The following is an 18,041-nucleotide window of genomic DNA, read 5'->3' on the forward strand; positions in this document are numbered from 1 at the left end:
AGGATTTTATTGGGTATTTAATAATGAATTAGAAATAAAATATAAGAAAATAGAAAATATTTGAAACAAAAAATATTCTACTTATTAGATACTAATAAAATATTCTACAAATTATCTTCTTATTTATGTAATGAAGATGCATTTTTTAAAACATTTTTATTAAATTCGTTAGTAATAAGGATGTGATCTGTCTTTAAATTTTATGCATACAGATTTAATAGAAATCCATTAACAGGTACCCGTTAAATATGTAGCACTTGTTTTTTATTTTAATATTATGTGAAAGAATTGCTAAAATTATTCTTAACTTTGAAATTATGTCTTTTGAAATTCAAAGCATTTTTTTCAAAACTTTTGAAATTTTTATACATAGATGATTTCTGTAATATCAAAGAAATAGATAGTTTTGGGATTAAATCATACAATGATGAATTTTTCCATGATTTAGATAAAAAACAAGAATAAGTTATCTTGGGTACATTTTTTTCCCCTTTTATCATTCAGAACAAAATTGACTTTCATTATCCAAATATGCTGTTAAAAGGATATAGTTCTCGAAAACAGTTTGTATTTTCTCAAAAAGATGATTTAGGGAGTGATATTTAATTTTTACTACCATTCATTTCCTCTTTTTTTCATGCATCACAATCCAAATTAGTCCATTTATTTATAAAAGAAAACATTTTTAACTATTATTTTTAATTAAATAAATAATTTTATAATAATTTAAAACCACACAACTCAATTACAATATTTAAAAACATAATATTTTGGATTTTTAATTGGTTTTAATATCATGTCTATATGGCAGTATTTCTGGGAGTTATCAATGACCCCCCCCCTCTCCCAAATGCACTTACTTTTCAACTGAATTTTAAAGAAAATCCCAAAATATCTCACACAGGAAAGGTTTCAATGCATACACATTGAAACCTTTCAAAGTGTATGCATTTCAAATTCGGAAGTTCTAGATTCAAAGACCTGCCATGTAGAATGGGATTTGATAAGGAATATTCATTTTAAATATGGTGTCGCTTAATTTGCTGTCGTTAAAAGTGAAATGGAGAAATTCTTTCCTTTCTTTCCACAAAAATTCATGTCAAGATCTTCCATTTCACTTAGCAGCAATCTAATGATTAACTAGAATCGAATTTTGGAATTGGGCTTTTTTTTTACTAGCATCCTGATAAAATAACGCAAGGCGTTACTTTCCTTTAGGTCTTATCTTCGAGAAAAACCTTAACTGTACTTTCTACCCACTGCGATAGAAATTTGAAAAAAAAAATAAATATTTAATAAAATTATTGGAAAATTAAGTAAATCAATGCCTTTGAAGTAGATAACGAAGAAAATGCACTTTAATCGTTAAAGAATGCAGTGCGTAGCATTAGATGTGATATCAGAAGTTCGAATTCCGATCAACTCTTAAAATCGCAACTTTACCATTATTGCATGATGTCGCAAAGGTAATAATTAGAAACAGATTGAAAACGTCGCTAAAATTTATCGTCTACACTGGATATTGATTTTTTGAGCAAATTTTTTTATCATTGCATGGACTCTTATCATCTGAAAATAACTGCCATTATCCCTTTTATATTTTCAGAATTCGATATTAATAACCAGTTCTTGAAATCAATATCATCATAATTTATGAAAGATAATCAATTTTTAATTATTGGTCAAAATTTTCAAATAAATTTTCATTGCTTTCATAGTAAAACTATATTAAAATTATATCCGATAATTTTATTGAAAGTGTCTTTTGTTATTATCTATATTTAAAACAAATATTACAATCAGATAATAAATTATTACTTGATGAATTTTTAATTTATATTTAACCATTTAAATGAGTGTTTGAACTATGCTAAATTAGAATTTATTTTCGATATTATTATTTCTATGAAAATTTAAAATTGTTATCAAAGTTGGGGATTGCAGTTTCTTATTTTTGAATTTGTTTTTAAATGTTTTGATTGATTTTTTTTTTCGCGTTGTATGGGTGAGTTAGAATTTTTTTGAATATTAACTTTAGATGAATATTTTACCTTATTATCAATGCAGTGAATTATCACTTGCTGATTATTCAGTGAACTTCATGCCACTTTGCAATATTTAATGATATGAGAAAATATCACTCACCTGAACAACAGTGAAATATCATTTTATTCGTTTCTAAGCTAAGAAATCAAAAATCAAGGTATCTAAATTCTTATTACATTTTTAATATTACAATCTACATTTTTTATTGATTCTAATTTTAATACAAAATCATAAAAATAAGTATGGATTTAAAAGTAATTTTATGAATTTTCAAATTATGGTGGTTTTGTTCAAATTCAGTGCTTATTCAATATATTAGCAATCTTACACATAATTATTCAAATCAATATAAAAAATGTCTCTAATAAGACCTGAAATACTCTAAGCCCTCTAACAAATAATTTATTGTATGAAATATAGTAAAGTTTAGTTACATGCACAGAAAAATAAGTGATTATTATTATTTTTTTAATTTTAAATTCTTTTCCTGGAAGAATTTTGGTGCTATTTTTAAGAGATAATTAAATTACTATTTAAAAAAATGTTAATGGAGATAAAAGCAAAGAATGAAAAAAAATTATCTTCGTACGTAGACGAACAGCCTTTCTATGGTAGTAATTGAGTAACCGTGCTTAATTCTCTGAACTTAAGACACTTTGGCACTATCTTACACGGTGAGTCAGTTTGATTTTTTTTAATTTCGATTTTTAAAAAGCACATATAGAGTTTTAAAAAAAGTCATATAATTAATTTTCGAAAAAAAATTAATTTATGTGATTTAATTTTTTTTCTTCTTGAAATAATAAAATGAACCTTTGTATTCAATGAAATCATCTAAGTACTTTTCCGAGTGCAAAGGGTTAATAAGTCGAGCTGTTGCACCATGGGAATGATACTGTCATTCCGCCTTGTGCGGATTGCTGTAGCTGAAAAATTTGCGAAGGGCACATATGCGTAATCATACCAGGATATATGACCCACCCCCCAAGAGGGGGGTCGCGGTAGTCTGGTGGTAAGGTTTCGGCTCGTGAGCTATAGGGCTTCAGGTTCGAGAATAGATTCCACCGAAGAACCATTGTGTAAGGGGGTCTGTTGCACGTTTAATCCGTCAGGGTCAAATGTCCTCCCGCTGGTGTGGCGTGGTGTGGAGAGGGGGTGCCAGCTCAGTTGTCGTCCTTGTCATCTGACCGCTGTTCAAAATTACGAGGTCCGTCCCAAAATATCACTTGTGTTGCTTTACAGCGGAACGTTAATATAACTAAACGAAACTAACTTAGTACTGCATAGAGTTATGGATTATCGAACTGTGGTCATATTGAATAAAATTTTTATGAACAAACTATTTCAGTTTGCACTTACTCAGTCGTTGATTTCATATTGCTCAAAAATTTACCAAAAAGGCAACATTTAATATTGCTTTTTTTAATTTGAAAATCGAAGAGTAGGGTCCGCTGAATATTCAGAATAAATTTCATTTCATTTCGATCAAGAGATTGTACGCAAGAAGGCTTAGAGCATTTCAGGTTTACTTTATGGCCATCTAATGTTTTAACCAATTTAGTGAAGAACAGGGCTAAAATCCTTACTGTGTCATAAGTCAAAAGATTAATGATATCTTTTAATTTCTTAGCAATTTGTCGTTAAGTAGAAAGAGTTGTTTAGAATTTTAATTCCTTTAAATCTTAGATATCTGGGATATAAAGTAGAAGTTTCATGACATCTTCTAACGTCATTATAATTTTCTAATTTAGAAATATTACATCTCATTTTGCAAAATCATGAAATCAATATATAAAACTTAGATTGACATAAATATCAGTAAGTTATCAAAACAAAATTCTAGAAGAACGGGAGATTTTGTTGTGCTAAACCGGCTTCTGAAAAGTAAGTTTTAAAAATACCAATCAAAATATCACTTAATCATGTTTTAGTCAAGAAATGAAATTACAATTATTTTTAAGTCACTTTAATGTATCACAAAAAAATATTGATTTAACATTTGAATTTTAAGAAATTGCTTTTTTAAATAAATCATATGCATTTCTTTTCTCTTGGCATTATAACTTCTATCCTACTGAAGAATCTGTTTTCAGTTTGCAAAAATCTTTATTTATTACATATATATAAGAGCGAGTGAGAAAAGATTTAAAATCGCCTCGTCAAATTCTATTCAAAATATTTCATTAAGACGTTCTGGTGCATTCGAGGGAATAATATCTCTTCTGCTATTTTTACGTATGCCTGTAGATGATATGTGAGCTGTGAGGAAACAACTCCTCGAGCTAACTAAACGAATATTCTTAAAGGCACGTTGACTCGGTCCAAGTGCCTGAGGAGACTGAATGCTCATCCGCTAGAAAACTAATCTCCTCTTGTGTACATTCCGCCAAAGGGTCATGGGATGAAGTCATCCGATTAAAGTATACACAAATGCTCACCAACTTTCATCCGTGTCTACTAGGATCAAGTATCACTTTATTCAATATTTGGTCTGAGTGAAAACATATATTAAAGATTATTAATATGAAAAATTCAATGGACTGTGAAATTGAATTTTTCATTACAAAAAAGGAAGAATTCGTAGGTTTTTTTTGTTGGTTAATCAAATTGTTAAATCAGAGAACTTTTCCATATTTCATAATTTTTATTTAATTATAATGAGATGGAATTATGCTCTTAAATGTGAGAAATCTGAGACGTTAATCAAGATATTAGGGCGAAATTTATTAAGCATATTATAATTTCATTTAACGAATTGTTAATAATCTAGATTTACCGGCGATTAAAATCGATATTCGAAACTTGTCAAGTAATCAAAAATTTGATATAAAACTTTTTAAATATTTTTACAAATCATTTTATTTTCTAAATTTCATCTGATTATGCTAGGATTTAATTTAGTACGTACCCAAATCCAATTTAAAAAAATTACGAGAATTTCAAGTCATTGGTTTTTATGAGAAAATATTTGACTGCCAATTAGAATTCTTATCTAGAATATGAGTATCTCAATTTTGAACACTGATAAGCTGAAATTCTAATTAGTTTGAATTCTAATTTTTTCTAAAAACATTTTAATAAGTAAAATGGAATTCAAAAAAGAAGTTAAACTGTAATTGAAAAGTCAAATATAAATAATGAACTAAATATTTAAAAAAAGATATATTCCTATGGTTTAAAATTTGGCATATTTGACGAAGTTATGAATTCTTAAACATAATATTGATTGGTTGCAGCGACTTGATGCTCATTGTTGGAATAGGATCTATTGTGAATGTGACACACATTTCTGACATTTTACAACAAAATTTTCATTTCATATTTTACTCATCGAAAAAAAAGTGTAGAAAAACGTCTTTTGAAAATAATGATTTCTGTTGTCATAAATGATAAGAAATTTGGCTTTATACTTCGTATTTCCATATCATGTATTTAGAATCACTGCAACTCATTGTAATTTTGATATTTGCTTAATGAAGATTTGATTGAATTTCATCAAATGGGTAGTAAAAACATCAACTCGTCGCAGTAGGTTTTGGCTTTAGATATTTGAAATATTTCTTCAATCAATTCGATTTCTGGCATTTCATCTGATTATACTGGAATGTTGTTGCTGCTATTAAATTCTAATAATTATCGGTTTATAGTGAGAATATTTTTATTTGAATATATTATTGTTACTATTCTTTTTCGAGTGTAATGAATAACCGAAAAATATCTGAGAAAAGCAATTCATCACAATATGTTATAGTCTTAACAATTTAAAATATTTCTTCAATCAATTCGTTTCTAACATTCCATGTGGTTGTTCTGGAATATTGTTACCAATATTATGCTCGAGTAATCATTGGTTTATATAATGTAGATCGTCTCCAGTATACTAACATATTGTTAACACTCTTCTTGGAAGATTAATAAATGACCAAAAAATAATTCATTCATTCTAAAGCTCTAAGCATGATGCAAAACTTAAATAAAACAATTGCATAAACTAGGAAGTAAAAGTAGAAGAGAACTTACCCCAGAATCAGCTGCAACTCATGGTTAGACGGGTCTGGTTTGCAATGTCTTTGAAAGATATGCAAATGTGAATGTCTGGCGTACCTTTTTTTATAAAATAGAGAGGCTAAACCACAGAGATTGAGCAGGTAGGGGGATTGAGGAACACAGTTCTTCAGGAACATTTTTCCGATGGTGACTCTAATGTTTTAGTATCCTTCGTCACGGATTCCGGGTCCATTTCCTGGCTTTCGGAAGAAAAGCAATAGAGGTACTTAATATTTTGTTCACCCAACAAATCAAGAGAATTGTATAAATTATTGATTTATCGGAGAACTGAAACTCGGGTATTGAAATTACACTGAATGGCACTGCCTAATATATGAATTTCCGATACAAGGAACATTATTTACGACAGCAAAAATATTCTTGAAATACCAATTTCTAAAAATTAAAACTCTCGGCATTCACTCCGATTCTAAAGAATATGGGAATAATCTCTTCTTTTCTGCATTATAATAGAATTATCTAGCATTAGTCTATTTTTAATAAATGTATGGTATTTATCTTTTCAATTTTTACTTTTTGTAAAATATTAATTTTGAGCAGAAAATACTGATAAATTACTATTGCAGAACTTGTTTTTATTGTTTTCTTGTCAATGATCACTTTAATAAAGAATTCAGTTAAGAATACATTAGTTTAAAAAATTTTAACTTACGAGGATGTGGTCAGATAGAACAAAACTCGTTTTGAAACTTCAGTTAAATGGGAGTAAAACCGAAAAAGAATGAGAAACTTTTTTTATATATATTACCAGTAATTCAGGATTTGAAAGTCTGTAGACTTTTATCCATCTGCAGTTTGTAAGCTGCCTAGGTTTTTTTTTTTTTTTTTTTTTTTTTTTTTTTCCATCGTTTAATTTTGTCAGTATTCTGAACCATTTTACGATCCTGAAATCGAGATCTGAATGGGTTCTCCTTTTTCGAGCTTTCTTATTATATAAACTTGAGAACTCAACTATAGATATGCATATGAACCGAGTCCACATGGCTGATGGATTTTAAATAAAATATCTTATTGGGATGATCGATCTTATCGACGCTTATCAGGAGATCACCACGGCGTTTTTATATTCTTGTAAACAAGAAACATTTTTGTACTTGTAACAAGAAACTTTCTTTCTTTCTTGTATGTATTGTAATTGTTAAAAAATATTTGAACACGAAGTTTTAACGAAGGAATCGCCATGTTACAGATCTTTCAGAGGCTGAAAAACATATTTTTCGAATGATTTGTGAAATACGAGGATTTAAAACTGTTTTAAGGTAGACGAATACAATTTGGTATGTGATCTTTACACCAAATTTATAGATTTTTTATCCAATTTTGAATAAAATCTATTTTCAAGAAGTGTTACTGTCTGTCTGTCTGAAAGCAAGTTATCATGACAACAACAAAATTTTAAAAGCCATCTAGATGAAATTCAAACCATAATTTTTGCATCTAAAGTGCAGATTTCTATCATATTCTGAAATAAATTCATCGATTAGTTGACCATCTGTCAGTCTGAACATTTGGAGGAATATAAACGTGGCAACTCAAAAACGTAAGGATTTAGATAAATGAAATTTGGTTTGTGATCTTATTACCATAACTATAGTTTCGTGCCAAATTTTAGTTGTAATCTGTTGATAAGAAGGCGATCAGTATGTATACTTGATTTTATTCACAAGCACTACGAAGAACAAAATGGTTGTGTATGGGCTTCTGAAAAATAAAAATCAAAGCATTCGTGGTGTCCACGACCTTGCCCCAAATCGTCAGCATTTATACGAGGGAGAAGAGGATAGCCTCTTTATTATGGAGTATGCGAACAAGTTTCGGGGAGACCACTTGTTGGAAATGTTTGCTTGTGAACGTGTTAGTTCAAAACACAAATAGCAAGAAAGGCGCAATTTACAAGAATCAATCAAACATTCGATGAAACACGTCAACAGGAAGTATATCTGTCTCTGTGATTACGATTACTCAAAACAGCGATGAATAAAATCGATGAATTTCGTTACATTGTATTGTCATCAGAATTATAAATGTGTGTTATACTGAAGGTTACTGCTTATCTATTAAAGGATAAACGAACGCAAGGCAAATAAAAAAATTAAGTAAATGAAATTTAGTATGTGATCTTTCTATTACAATTATAGAATTATTTCAAACATTGAATTTAATCATCTAAAGGAAAAGATGGCAATGCGTAATCAATTCTCTTTATTGTACCTCGGAACGTTATATTAACCCTTTCTAGGACCGTGGGAAGTATGTTACCCACCAAATTTATCAATCTTTGTATGAAATTATGCAGGTTGGCATAAGTTCTGACAAATTTTTTTAGTAAGTCAGAAACTTAGATGCTTCAGTTCTTTATCTCAGATAAAATGATGTGTCTTGATTTGTTGCTGAATTATTAATTAACCAAATTAATGAATTAGTAAAATTAAATTTATCTAATAAGCTGAATGAAGCCCTTTTTTTATTCTAATTTCAAGCCTAAAATATTTTAACGTAATATGACTAGAAAAAAATGGCCCTTTAAAGGGTTAAATGTTCCATATCGTATCATATACAATAAACAATCGATTCTCTTTATTGCACCTGGAAGCGTTATACGAAAAATGCTTTATATTGTTTATATATACGATGCGTAATCAGCTCTGCTTAGTGCACTACCTCAATACATTATGCAAAATATTCCATATTGTAAATGGTGCGTAATCGATTCTATTTATTGTTCCTCAAAGCTTACATAAAATTCTTCATATTGTAGACGTATACAACACATAATCGATTACAAAATGTTCCATATTGTGTTCCACATTGGTATTGCATGGTGTATGATCTAGAATATTTTTATGCAAAAAGAAATTAAATGCTCCCATGCGCCTTCACATTTATAATATAGTAAATAAAAAAATCGTGAAACTGAAATATTTTTCTTATTACAATTAATAAACCTAAAATTTTATTTGTTTAATCGCTTGGTTTTTGAAAGATTTTAAAAAAATTCTCTTTTTTTCTGTTAAAATAAAAAAAATTTTCGGTAGCCACCAGTTTTTATTTTATCTTATATGAAATTCGAAAGATTACCTTGCAGAAATATGAAATTCGATACTTAAAATAATTTTAACAATTACTGAAAAAGCTAAATAATGTTCCATTTATTTTTGTCGCAATAAGTTACTTCTTTAATAACCACCAGAATTTGAACTTTCTTTTATCTAACTCATTTATTTTGTGTAGAAATGTAAAATTTAATATTAAAAATATTTTCTCTGTACTTAAAAGTCGTTATTGAGTTTGGCAATTCAGAAAATTCCCTTTCTGAGAATTATAAAATTCTTATTCCAAATAAAATTATTGCGAATTATTTCGACTTTCCAAAAAATGTTTAAATAAAAGAAAAATTTTCTTTGAAATTTTAGATGGGCTTTATTCCAAGAATAGACTTAAAATTTTCTCCTCAACAATTCTTCCTGACAACAATTAATTTTCTTAAATTTGTGCTATTAATTTGTTATCTATTTATTTCTGAGAAGAATGCATAAAATATACAGATCTCAAAGATCACCCCCTCCATGTGGGAGGTTAATAAAAAAAAATATCGTATTGTCCGTTAGATGCAAAAACGAATTTTGTCCAAACTTAAATGTATAATTTCAATTTCTTTTCATTTAAAATTTGTTTTTAGCCATGCAGAAGCTTTGATTACTAAAATTAATGTAAATAATTTTTTAACTAGAAAGAACTATGTCTTTAATAGCTAAACGATGTTCCGTTTTAATTTCAAAGCATTTTATAAAAATTCTTATGCCATTTAATAAGGCGAAAAAAGTAAATCACATTTCACAAATTTCTGGGGTTTTTTTCATTAAGAGATTATTAGATTAAAGTACTTAGAATTTTTTTTTTTTGGAATTCTGTAATGTTCAATTTCAGATAAGACTGCGACCCATTGGGATATAATTTATTGCACTATAATAACTTTATAATTCGTACGAACGTAGAAGCGTCTGAATATGTAAAATGAAAAGAAAAAGAGCGGCTGCTCTCAAAACTGATAAAGCCATTTGGCATTTGAATTAATTTTTAATGTCGTTTAGGAAAAAGAGCAGTGATCCAATTAATAATAAATGAAATGTAAATTAGGCGATGAAAAGATTTATAGGAAAATCTTGAGAAAAAAAACTGAATGAAATGTGACGATGGCAGATTTTTTCATTCTTCCCAGACTTTTTAATTGAAGTTTTAAAACGTCTAGAGTGAACGTCAGCATACTCACGAAAAAATTCTAGGAAGCCTATGATTGTGTAATATAATTTAACTTATGTATATTAAAATATTATGACTTGTATTTTTCTGTAAGATCCCAATTTAGAATTTTATCAAAGCAATTTCGAAGAATTTGCGCTATTTAAAATTGCACAATTTCGAAGAATTTGTGCTATTTTAAATTGCACAAATTCGAAGAATATTTGCTATTTAAAGCGAAAGAAAAAGTAATAAGCATGCACAGCGAGTGAATAGTAAAGTATACATGTCATGTAAAAGGATGCTAAAATATATTTGCTAGAATGTAATAGAAAATGTATTGATCGAAACCCTGAAAGCTTTTTACATTTTCCAGACTCGAGCTTCTACAAAAATCTACATTTGAAGCAAATCAGTAATTCACCATATTCTTTTGATGTTATAAATTGAGAAAAGAATGAAGTAACAGATATTTTCAAAAAGCTCTAGATGTCTATGAAAATACCGGCTGCTTCTATGAAAATTGTTATTTAAAGACAGTAAAAAGATGCTTAGCAATGCGTATTTCAAAAATACTTTCTTTTTGGTTGATCTACTCTCATCTATACCTTTGTGCTTTTAGTTGTTACTTAATAATACTTTTTCAAATAAAACTGTTTTTTTTTAAAAAAAAGAAAGGGATTTAAGTATTATTTATTTCATTTTAACCGAATGAGATATTCGTTACGAGTCTCTACAAATGAATGCAATTTCACGTATGCTTTAACATCAGATTTTCAATAATTTGACCTCACCTGATAGGTCGAAACTTTTCGAATTAAAAAAAAATCGATTTTACTCTCAAGTAATTAATTCATTTTATACCTTTTGAAATTTATTTCTGCCGCAAATTAAATATAACATCATATGATTACATGCTTTCTATTAAATTTTTACCTATTATTTCCATGATGTGATGATATGATTTTTCGCAAACTACTAACTTGCTGGGTGTGAAATGGTCTTTTCTTCATAAACTCAAACAAACTGCCCAGATCCTTTTTTGATGGATCTCGTTGTCTAGGTAGAGCTTTGGCTTTGAGATCAGATTCCACTGAAAATCCATTACGCGCATTGATTCTGCCGTTATGGATCAAAAAATCCTGATGGTAGTGTGTCACGGAAGTTTGGAGATTAGGTTTTCGGGTGTTACCTTTGCCATCTCGTCACACTTACGAATTACCTATTTCATTGTGTCATTTTCTTCGGTATCTCATTAAATGAAATCTTTGGAATTGAAAAGATAGTGTTGTATAAATTCAGTTAAAAGTCCTTGGAAGATCGAGATGTTTTTGGATTCCAAATAATTTATATATAGCATTATAACAACTATGAATGACTTAATTTTAGTTTTTTGCTTGAAAAATATGGTTATTTGATGTAAGAATCACACTCGGGTACCACAGTGAAGGAGTTAAAAAGTCGGTTCCAATTAGACTTCTTGCAACTTCATATCTAAGCATAAACTTACTAATTCTCCAATAATTGTTTTGAAATTTGATGTCTTAGTTGAAATTTGAAGTTCTTTAAGGCAATACAGATATTTATGCCAAGGAAACAAATGTTTATGAATAGAATGAAATAATATTATCAGATAAGAAATTAGATTCCTTTAAATGAATAACAAAAATTTGCATCAAAGTCAATATCTGGTATTAGTTAAGCAACTTTTCATGCACAACAAGAAAAAAAAATTATATCCGTTCATTGTGACAAATGATCCTATCAATTGCAAGCATCCTTTATATGTTGATTTGAGAATTTCAAGCCAAATATATAAGATTTGTCTCCTGATTTTTTTTTATGGCATAAAACAAGAGTGTCACCACATGGAATTTAAAAAATATTTATAGATCAGTTAGTTCTTGGAAAAAATATATGAAATAATACTCATTATTTTAGCCTTTTTTAGAAAAAATTATTATTGATGATGTCGTGTCCGTGTTACCACGGAAAGGGGGTGCAGTAGCTTCTGAGGGTAAAGACCCCTGAGCACCGGAGGGCAGAAGTCTGACTTCTAGTTCATATGAAGATGAAAACTCACACATTCGCTTGCACAACCCCTTTTTACAGGGGGGCACATTGACACACCTCACAGATAGAACACAGATAAAGAACAACCATGCCCGAACCGGGACGCCCAGATCACTTCGAAGATTCGCTACCCCTATGCCATATATCTTACATAGGACCTAATAATACAGTCTTTTTGGATATAAAGATACAGTCTAATTCATTAACTTCTCAACTAATAAAATGATGTTAAAAATAATTAATAACTAAGCTTATTTATTGCAATGAATTAAATAAATTCTATAATTTTATAGCGTGAATAACTGATAAGATAATGGAATTTATTATAAATTCAGTTGAGTTTTGCTTATAATACTAAATGACAACGAAAACGAACTCGCCAGCTTCTAATAATCTGTTAAAGCGTAGAATCTCACTGCGGCTCCACATAAAAGAACGAATGTTTCATAGATGCACTGCAGCATGAAAAATTCAACTTATCTCAATTTATGCCATTACGCCGCTACTCTTCTAAAATTTTGTTTAACAGGAAGCACCATGTTTACTAATTCTTTTCTCAACTGAATTCTCGTTTAATCAATATTTAAAAGGGTGTGGGGGAAGGGGGACTCACCAACTACTTTTGTTGAAAATTGTCTTAGAACGTCAGAATTATCTGTTTAAACCCCTAAAAAAAGTGCCGAAACACAGTTTAAAAACTGTGGTCCAATCGCTGCGAGAGATAATTTGAAATGGAGTTTTAAAGGTTAAACTCGATTATAAAGGAAACATTTTATTCTTTATCCATTACACGCGCATGGATGAGAAGATGGAAGACACAAAAAAAAAGTGTATTTTACTTTCAATAAAAGTAGAATGAAGCAATTACTTCTCGAATAGTAAAGTTTTCAGGGCAGGACATTGTTTTTGAAATTTCTGTTTCACTACCATTTCATTCACTTAATTAGATCTGACGATAATGGGGTTTCGCGAACATGAGCGAAATGCGAGTTAATTTAAAAAGCGCTAGGGACATTTGCTTAAATTGATTTGGCCCCTACTTCCTCTAATAAAGGCACTAGCAGTTGATGGATTTCCGTTCGCAAATCGCTTTATTTGTGGAACATCGTTAGGCTTCGAAACGACCCCATCCTTCACGCGCTTTTAAAAGTACAAAGAGGAAAACTACAATTTGAAATGATGAATTGTATTAAAAGTTTTCTATTTGGACACCAGAAATCAAAAGTACATACCTTTGTAGTGCATGTCAGCGTGCATCGTCGGACATTTCTTGCCCTGAAACACACAGAATAAAAATACATATCAACTGTTAGAATTAAAAGTGGGCTTATTTCTTTTTTGAAAGACGGTCATCCATTCTTAATGAAGGCATACACTTAAATGTAGCGTTATTTGTGATTCATTTTTTTTCTTTTCTTAAATATAAGTCCGTATTTTTTAATTTCATGACGAGGGAGTGTCTAGAAGCCTGTTGCAAAGTTTTGGCAAGTCCGTTCGAAACCTCAACAAAAAATTATTCTAGATTATTTCTTCGTCGTTTGATGGCCATCCATTTTAAAAGAAGGCATACTCTTTAAAGTAATACTTTTTAAAGTTATCTATGTCAAACTTAAAAGAGAAGAATTATTTTTTCCTATTTAAATGTTTATTCGAAGTATCAAACATGAATGTTACTTAGGGAAAAAGTAACTTTTAATGGATACCAATTATATTTAAATTATAAATAATTGCAATCTTTGTAATGCATGTCATTATACCTCATGGACTATTTTTTATCCATGGACTATTTTTTTTTTGGAAAAAATAAAACAAAAATGAACAGAATTAAAGTTACTAGCGAAATTTGGTTTTTAATTTGATAGCCGTCAATTCCGAACTATATCAAGAACTTTACATAAATCTTAATCATGATTATAGGATCAGATTTGAATATCATACTTTTTTTTAAATTCTTTATTGAGTTGAGAATATCAGCATTGAATATATCTTTTCAAATTTAAAAGTCAAAGATTTTTTTTTCTGAAGGTTTATTTCAAGATACAATCGTGAAAAGTATATATTTATTTTAGTATTTCAATAGATAGATATTTATGTTATATTTAAATCATAAATTATTGCAATCTTTGAAGTGCATGCCATTCGGCATCATGCCCCCCCCCAAAAAAAACAATAAATTAAAAAGAAAGAAGAAAAGGGAATCGTGTTATTAGTAAATTCAGTTTTTAATAATGTGGTCATCAATTTTAAGTTATGGCAAGAACTTTAGATGCATTAGTTGATCATTTATATAGTTATTATATTGAATTAATTGATTATATATATATATATTAATTATAGCTTATAGAGTTATATTTGAATGTCCACTCTTTTGTTTTCTGTTTTTAAATGAGTTGAATATATCAATGATATAACCAAGAATAAACCATTAGAACTTGCAAAAGCCATTGGGTATAAAGCCATGAATTTTAATAATATATAGATAATATACGCTTTATAGCCATGAGTTTTAAGTGATCTTATTCATTTTAGGGAAATCCGCTCTTAATTGCGCTGTAAAATTTAAATTTTCCGAAACTCTTACTTTCTCTTTTTTTGTCCGAATATTTTCCTTTCACATAGAGAAACTTATGAAATACAAAGTAACATATTTTAAGACTGACAGAAAGATTTGAATTCTGAATACCTGAACAGACAGTTGTTATTTATTTTCAGGACGAAATGTTAAAAAGAGAAGCCATAAATATGCATTAAAGTTCGACATCTTTTACAATTTAATATTTTTAAGAGACCCACACTTCTAATCGGGATTAAACATGCAACTCTGCGTTTTGAAAGAGGGGAAAAAAGTGTAGAATCTTTTAAAAAACGGCTGCTTTCAGTGTAATTAGTTTCAATTTTTTCCCAGTATCATCACTATTTTTGGAAAAAAGAAAGAAAAAAGGGGCGAAAAGAGGTGGATATGAAAGAAGATAAAAATGGTGTTTGATAGTCGATTTGTTTTGTTGCGTGTGTTGTCAAGGGAGCAATGATAGCATAAACGAAAAGTGCGTAAATGCATTTGTAGAAGCCTAATTTAAACAAATTACTTCGGTTTTTAATTGCTGTCATTTTAAATGAAAACATAATTCAAGTAATTCTGGGCTAATTCTTCGCGAGTTGGACGGAGGTAGGAAATTCTCTGTTTTAGAAGTTAACAGAGGAAATCAGCGACTGAATTGCTTTATTTAAAGGATTGAAAATGCATTTTATCGAATATATTGATCTCAAAATTCTCTGTAATCTAGCCTTGATGTATATATATATAAAATTCAGTGTTTCATAAATTCAGAGCAGCTTTAAAAAATTAATTATTTGCAAAAGACTGAAGAATGAAAGATGTACACACAAAATGCCCATGTCTTATCACGCCTTAAAAATTGTGCTTAATGTGACCAAAACTATGATTCTTTGTACGACATAATGCCATCATGTGACCTCGTATCAAAATAATTGCGAGTCTTTTTCATGGTTTGGGCGGTCAGACATTGGAGGAATACCTTCTGCATATGCTGAGTATTAGCATTCCATAGTAAATTTCTTATCCTATGCAAAGTACCACTCCATCAGTGTCAATAAAATATTAATTTATGCCAAAAAAAGACAACCTCAGTTTCATTCTTATCATTTTCTTGAAAATGATGCTTCTTTATCCTTATTCTTTTCCTGAATTATCAATTTACAACGTTTTTATGAATTCTTAAAGCATTTCGCTTTTGACATCCTCAGAAAACAGGCTAAAAAGCATGAATAACTAATTTTCGGAGTAGTTTCATTTATATTTTATTTTATTATGAAGAGAAGATTTCTTTAGATTCTAAATTTATTTGGTTTATTTTATAATTCCTTACAGATGTTAAGTAAAAGTACCTTTTTGCTGCAAAATTTTTGTTTATTTTCAGGTATTAGAAATATGATATTGAAAATGTTTAGATTCCACTCCTTTGAAATTTGTTTTATATGATTTTATAAGTTGCCTATGAAAGCAAAATTATTACTGAATAACATTCAGTGAACTAATACTAATATTTATAGTTTTAATTAAACATTCGAAATGCGCTTGTTAACTGAGGACGTAATTTGTTTCTTAATTGTGAATATTATCACTTCAATAAAATATAAACAATTTTTTGGCCACTTCGTTAATGTTAACGTACCATAAATTAAAAAAAAAAATGTATGACTACTTGAAAATCCTTTCATATTCAATTAAAGATTAGACCAGTCTTGTAGGCTGAATATTTAAAATTTTCTTTAGCCTAAGTCTTTCGTAAAGTCTCTTAATTCAACAGCGTAAACAACAAAGAAAGTAAAAACTCGATTGCTTTATAATCATAAAATATGCCTATTTATACTCTTCAATTATTTATAATTAGGAGTGAATTGTTTTTATCGCGATACGTTAAATTGGTAATGAGTGTCATTTCAATATCAGACGAGAAACTTCGAAATATTTTCGCACTGAAAGCAGTTAATTTGGATAATTTGATCCTGATAAATCAGAAATATTTAAATATTTCTCCGGATAAATACAGTATGGAATCAGGTTATTTCTGTGGTCGAATAAATTATAACTTTCTAAATAAATGTACGGATGGTTTGCTAATGACACTTTATCATTATCGAGCTTAATCGTACAGTTATAATTGTTCTTTCACTTGAGAAATGATTTCGGATACTTTGTAGCAATTCGAAACCTCTTTATTATGTTCATAATGAGTAGCCTATGAAAGGCATATGAGTGCTTCCGTTTCTGAATGAGTTGATTTGCTTTAAATTCAGAACAAAATCGTTGGAAGTTCTTTGTGGTTTTTAATTAAAGAGGCTATCTGTCAATTTTGTAAATGAAAACATCAAATTAACAGCGAACTAACGTTTTAAAAAAAGTTTTTTTATATACATAATAAATGTTTACACACACACAGTGTGTCTCAAAAAATGGATCAATTAATATTGCACATATTTCTTTAAATATTGCATCCATTTGTATATTTCAAATAGCAAAGGTTCCTTTACTAAAGAAAATAATTATATTAATAAACTTTGGCTTCTGTGAATATTAACAATAAAAGTTTTTAATCTAAGATTCCAATAACAATAAATTAAAATTTTATAGGGCCCCCATAGATGTTAAAGTGTAATTAATAATTTTTCTCACTTTCATTCAAGCGCAATCAAGGTTTCGGCTTTTATCTATAAAATTTGCTTTTACCGAAAAAGGCAAATTGAATGACTTAGTCCTTTTTTTTCACATCTCAGACTGGTGTTTGAATGGTCTTTTTTGTATATTTTAGAGGTAGTACATATATTACAGTAAATGAATGGGTCGGAAAAATACTAATGCGTTTATTAATTTTTAATAAATTTAAAAAAATTATCAAATGCATTGATTTTGAAATTTACAAAACTTGTTCAAAAATAACATTTTCGCCATCTATACAAATTTACATTCTTCTAACAACGTTTGCATATACATGTAACTGCATTATGATTCCATACTGCATAAATGATAACCATTTCAGAACGTTTATCGTGAACGTTATTAGTGAATAACGTAACAATTTTTCTGTAGTTTTTAC

General features: G+C 28.9%; 1 protein-coding gene across 3 annotated transcripts in view; it reads right to left on the minus strand.

The window, feature by feature from the left end:
- LOC129959114 (carbonic anhydrase-related protein 10-like) overlaps positions 1 to 18,041 on the minus strand; it is a 191,395-nt gene that overhangs the window by 28,368 nt on the left and 144,986 nt on the right. Inside the window, exons 9-10 of one of the 3 annotated variants that reach the window (XR_008783401.1) lie at positions 13,659 to 13,701; positions 6,151 to 6,293 (exon numbers count right to left, since the gene is read on the minus strand). Coding sequence is in view for 1 of the 3 variants with exons in the window: in XM_056071929.1 (XP_055927904.1) it covers positions 13,659 to 13,701 (43 nt within the window). In the remaining 2 variants the exon portion in view is untranslated. Of the gene's footprint in view, positions 1 to 6,066; positions 6,294 to 13,658; positions 13,702 to 18,041 lie in introns of all 3 variants that reach the window. The other 2 variants (XR_008783400.1, XM_056071929.1) reach the window with 2 other exon arrangements.

This window comes from Argiope bruennichi, chromosome X1 (assembly GCF_947563725.1).
Source record: "Argiope bruennichi chromosome X1, qqArgBrue1.1, whole genome shotgun sequence".
In the NCBI taxonomy this organism is placed as follows: domain Eukaryota; kingdom Metazoa; phylum Arthropoda; class Arachnida; order Araneae; family Araneidae; genus Argiope; species Argiope bruennichi.